Raw genomic sequence first — 5,929 nt, 5'->3', positions numbered from 1 at the left:
ACACTGGTGAGCAGGCACAGACGTAGCTTGTAAACAAAACTCAGCTGTTTAGCACAGACGTAGCTTGTAAACAAAACTCAGCTGTTTATTTAGCCTAGCAATATCTCCGGATTTTAGGAGCTGCAATGGACAACTTTGAACGCGATTTTGAAGAGTTTCTTGTAGCGGACACAGATCCAGAGCCATATCTGTTTGAGCCGGAGCATACAGATGAGGAACTCCATGTGTTTGATGCTGAGCGGGCGAGAAGAGAGGCTGAATCCTCCGCTTCCATTTTGCTGCACAAAATGGGACTCGGTGCTACCATCGTTGGGGAGATATATCATCAGGAGGAAAACTGCCGCAGAGAGTGCATCACAAGGAGTGAAAACTTTGCAGCAATCACTAATCCTGGCGTGACTGAAACTTTTTTCATGTACCTAAGATGAACTGGAAAAATCGCCCAGGCCTGCAGGAGCTGATGGACAGCTTTCAGTCGGGTGAGTAATATCGTCCGTGTTGTCTCTTTGTTTGCTTTTACTGAGTGACCTAGTGTACCTGTCCCAGAGCCAGCTGCAGCTGTTGCTCACCGGTGTATCCCTCCACGCAAGATGTACTGACCTCCTACAAGTGCCATGCTAACCTCTGTCTCAGTATGAAAGGGCATAACTCCCAAATCGTCAGTGTGTTCTTTTCACATAATAATGCGGACTCAGCAGATGACTTGTTAACTGTTTATTTCTCCTTACACCGAACGTACACGGCTGCTTCTCATTGTTTCCAGTAGCGCAACAACGGTTACTACATTACCCAGAATAACTTGAGGCTCACACTACTACGTTAGCCTTAGTAGCTCAAAATATACAACAGATTAGATCAGAACAGAAACACGGCAGGAGAATTTACTGAGTAATTTTGCTGTTTCCACTAATTACTTGGACTGACCTGACGTTAGTTAATCCTGTCGCTCTCCAAAACAAATGCATGCGATGATTGCCGGCTGCAGTCGGAATTTTACGACACCAGGCTGTGGGTGTCATACCGCTTCGACCAAAGGGGCGCTATAATCAACGAAAACGAAAAGTTCCGCACAGCTGCTTTAACATTTCCCTGCAGCAGGCCTCTGTTCCCACATGCCTCAAGTCAGCGACAATCATCCCTGTGCCAAAACAATCAGCTATCAGGCCTCTTAATGACTATCGGCCAGTGGCCCTGACACCGGTAGTGATGAAATGCTTCAAGTGTCTCATACTGACACAACTGAAGAACAGCATCCCCCCCCACCTGAGCAGCTGGGCCCTCGACTTCCTCACCGGCTGACCACAGACCATGTGCATGGGGAGACAAATCTCCTCCAGCATCACCCTGAGCATTGGTGCACCACAGGGCTGCGTGTCAAGCCCCTTCCTCTTCTCCCTTTACACACTCGACTGCAAACCCACCAATGAGGCCAACGCCATCATAAAGTTTGCAGATGACACCATCGTGGTAGGCAGGATCACGTCAAACGACAAGGCTGCCTACAGGACAGAGGTTGCGAACCTGGTGAGCTGGAGCCGGGAAAACAACTTGATCCTAAACGCAGCAAAGACAAAGGAGATGATCCTGGGTTTCAGGAGGAGTCAGAAGTCCTTCACTCATCGCCCCATTAACATCAATGGCGAGGCAGTGGAGGTCGTGCAGAGCTTCATGTACCTCCGAGTCAACATCAGCCACAACCTAACCTGGACCGTCAATACCATGGTGACGGTCAAGAAAGGACACCAGAGGCTCTACTTCCTGAGGTGCTTGAAGATGGCACGACTCCCAAAACAGCTGCTGGTGAGCTTCTACAGGTCAGCCATCGAGTCAGTCCTTACGTACTGCATCTCAGCATGGTACTCTGGCTGCATAGGAAGGCTCTCCAGTGCATTATCAAGACTGCTGAGAGGATCATCGGCACCAAGCTCCCCAGACTACAGGACATCTACAGGACCCGCTGCATCCGGAGGGCCACGGGCATTATTAGGGACATCACACACCCTGGACACTGCCTCTTCACCCCCCGTCACACACATACATTTACATCCTCCCCCTCCAACTGCACTCAGGCATTTGGGAACTGGGATACATTATCCCCTCACCTTTCCGATAGCACTTGGAGTGTTTTTTAAATGATTGTGTTTTGATTTATAACTTGGGCAACTGGAGGACTGCTCCAACAGAATTTCATTGTTCTGTGTAATAACAATAAAGATAATTCTAAACTGGACACTGAGTGTGTGTAAGGCTGCTGCAGAGGATTATCAAGTTCACTACTGTTTGTTTAAACCAGTCACAAAGTGCTGACCCTCTGCCAAGTGTGTGATTAGAGACATATGGTGCATTCATTGTCACACTGTGTAACATATGAACCACAGTCAACATTGCCCTCTGCTGGACTCACAGTTACACTGCTTCTACTGTTCATCAATACATTTGGTAAAACTGTCCAACAACATTAGAGAGTGCCAAAATGATCACAGTAACTGAGCCCTCCTCAGTCTGCTGAGGGTTAATGAATGATCACCTGGGGACACTTGTTAGTCTGTTCCAATGTGTTTTCACTGAATGTCAGGAAGGACTCTTGACTCTGGAGGCGTCCGCCCAAGAAAGGATCCTTGACTTTGAGAAAAACCTGTTGTGCAGCTCAAGAATATCTTGCCAATCCTTCTCTGAGAGGAGACCCTGGCCAAAAATGTGGTGTCAGCCTGGACTTACACGATGTGTAGGTATCAGTGGGCTGTATTTGCCATCAGTACAGAATATTATTTGCCATGTAGGTGGATGATGATGAATATGTGACGTGAACACTTTAAAGTAACACCAGTTGTTTCTACTGCTGAAGTAAAGAGGAGTTAATGACTGATGACGTGTATCTGACCCAAATGTTACATCTATAATAACAGGAACTGATTAACATTGTGTGGATTATTTTACTAATAAAATATGATCTGTTTTATCCTAGTTCTCATCACACAGGCGTCTCATGTTGCATGTTGCTGCAGTGATGAATCAGAGTGTAAATTAACAACACTATCACTGTAACTGAAATAAACTTTGCATAAGTTAAAATCATGTGTTTAGTGTTTAAACAATCTAAGTGTTTGTGGAAATAGAGCCCTGGAACAATGAACTTATTCTACTGACCTATAACAGCATATAGACTCCTCTTTTTTTACCTGAGACTCTGGACTTTCATTCATGGAAACTTTTGTCTTCAGTGATCTGACAGGTCAGAGGTCTCGGTGCTGACAGGCTGTGATCAGGTTAGCTGTTCAGCATCAGTTACCCTGGTAATTTTTCCCAGTAAAAAGAGAACCAGTTTTGTAGCACTAACTAGCTAGTTAACCCTGAAGTTACTTCCTAACTCCAAAACCTGCTTCATAGTACAGGCCTCAGGTCTACCAGACAAAACACATGATCACATGAGAACAAAACACAGAGAGAAAAGATGCTCATCATTTTGTTTGATTTCATCTGAAGAGATTTATAACTTGAAACAAACATGAACAACAACACGACTCACAGCAGAGTCTGAACAACTATCAGCTTTAATTTGGACCAAAAACATGTCGACTGCTTCATCGACAGTAAACACATCAGGACATCTGTCCAGGGGCCTGAATCATGAGAGTCAGAGATCCTGAGTTCAACATCATCTACAAGTCAAACTACAACATGTGGGGTTCCACAGGGAAGCGTTCTGGGTCCTTCACTGTTTCTCATCTACCAAGGACCTGAAACATTTTAGCTTCATTCACATCAGTTCAGAAGTGATGCTCCGTGGTGACAGCAGTGATGACATCATCATTGTCATCATCCAGTCCCTCCTCAGCCTGGGTAGGCGGGGTTACCACTACGGAGACGAGCAGGTCATTTCCTACAGTCAGAGCAGGTTAGAGAGAAAATGATCTATCAAACACCAAATGGCTCTAAATGTATATTTTGATGTTCGTATCAATAAATCAAATTTGTTCCTCTAAACACGTCAAATGTTCATTAAAAACAACAGAAAATGACTTTTTACCAAGAACATTTCCTACGTAATAAGATGTTTAATATTGGATGTAACCATTTTATCAGTATCGGAGGAGAGACGGATGAAATAGTATTCAGTATACACTGTATTTGCATTAATGTCCACTAGATGGTACACTGGGCTTAGAGTTCAGTGTTTTAAACCTTGTTCCATTGTCCTTTATAGAAATCTCAGCTTTCCATGTTTGTGTTTAATAATTATTTTGTATATAATTTATACTGTATGAAAACACACAAGCACACAAGCACACACACAAGCATGTTGTCCACCTTGTGTATGAAAATGAGAAGCTGTGGAGCAAGGGTTCCCAAACATTTTCTTACCAAGGACCCAAAAATAGATCCACATTCAGCAGGGGCAAGCTCAAATAGTGGCAGCAGCAACAGCAGCAACAGCAGCAACAGCAGCAGCACTTCCGGAGGCAGACTCAGCTGCCTTTGATATCCTGCAGCAGCTGCCACTGTTCTGTTAGCTGCCAGGGATGTTACACTGACCTGCCACTATTTGTGGGAGAAATATGCAGTGGATGTATATTTGAATATATATATTGAATTAAATGAAAAAGAAAACACCAACACTAAGCAGGTTCCACTGAGAGCTTTCCAAACTAAATGCCACTATATAATCAGATTTACCTCAGCTGCACATTAATACTTTAAAGTAACTCACATGAGTTTGAGCAATATGTGTCATGACCTCATTGTCATAAACTGTGTCCTGAGAGTCCATAAAAGCTGTTTCATGTTGCAGTGAGAAAGTGATGCTTTAAAATTTGATATATTGATATATGTGAGGCCACGTGAAAGACCTTTTTTGTATTACAAACAAATTTGAAACGTATTAGGTCACCAGGTTTCTATGCAACTCTATTATTAGAGATTAAAGTTTTCATGTGGGTGATAGCAGATATACTCTGCTTTTTTGTTGTTGTCCAAGTCAAAGTCACTGTTAAGCTTGACGACATACGATCATCTGTCTGTCTCTGTAAGGCGGTATTTATACTTTGCATCGAATCAACGCTGTACTGTACACCATAGCACCTCCCCAGAAATGTAACTACACGTCACAGTGACGCAGACCTCCTGTCTGTCTCTGTAAGCTGAAACCATTTCCCAAACTCACAAAGCTTTGATTTACTTTAATTTCACAGATAAGAAACAATAAATTGTGAAGACAATAAAGCCTCCACAAAAAAATAATTTTAAGTCTTGTGTGTGATTTATCCTGGCTTCATATGAGCAGAGGAAATCTCTGCTAGCTGCTAGGCTAATTTATACAATGTAAAATGCCATAGGCTTGTGCTAATAATGCGTTTTGGAGGTGTAACTNTGAGCAGAGGAAATCTCTGCTAGCTGCTAGGCTAATTTATACAATGTAAAATGCCATAGGCTTGTGCTAATAATGCGTTTTGGAGGTGTAACTGCAGAGTGACACAGACACACCACAGCACAAGTATAAATTCTCACAATGGCGTAGGCCAAGTGCGAAGGCTACGGCGATGGTTCTGCCACTCAAGTATAAATCCCCCATATCCCCATAGACATATATGCATATCCCAACATATACACTGTTTTAACAGATCAAATCAGATCAGATCTTGTAGGCCTGACGTGCTGACGTATTGCGGTAAGCGAGTTGTGTCATTTCCGGTGTTTCTGTGACAGCGTCTCTGTACTGCTCTGGTGAATTCTGCTACCCTGCTTTATGTTTTCTCACTTCAGTTGCTTTAACGTCTACTTCAAGTCTTAACCCACACTAGTTCTGTTTAAGCACTTATAGCTCTCCTCCTTTCTACGACTTCCCTGCTAATCTCTTAGCTGTTGTTTGCACGTTACTAGCCTTGGTAGCTACATTAGCTTTACAGTTAGCGATGGCTTCTCCCTCTGCTCT

At 43.5% G+C, this 5,929-nt stretch overlaps 1 protein-coding gene across 1 annotated transcript in view; it reads right to left on the bottom strand.

The window, feature by feature from the left end:
- Positions 1-3,495: 3,495 nt before the first annotated feature.
- The window catches only part of LOC126400683 (Fc receptor-like protein 5), an 8,633-nt gene continuing 6,199 nt past the window's right edge, over positions 3,496-5,929 (bottom strand). The window contains exon 6 of the mRNA XM_050061584.1: positions 3,496-3,880. Coding sequence (XP_049917541.1) covers positions 3,768-3,880 — 113 coding nt within the window. The 3' untranslated portion in view covers positions 3,496-3,767. The remainder of the gene's footprint in view (positions 3,881-5,929) is intronic.

This window comes from Epinephelus moara, chromosome 14, assembly GCF_006386435.1.
Source record: "Epinephelus moara isolate mb chromosome 14, YSFRI_EMoa_1.0, whole genome shotgun sequence".
In the NCBI taxonomy this organism is placed as follows: domain Eukaryota; kingdom Metazoa; phylum Chordata; class Actinopteri; order Perciformes; family Serranidae; genus Epinephelus; species Epinephelus moara.
The sequence above is the reverse complement of the archived record's forward strand: the minus strand, read 5'-3'. Positions and strand labels throughout refer to the sequence as shown.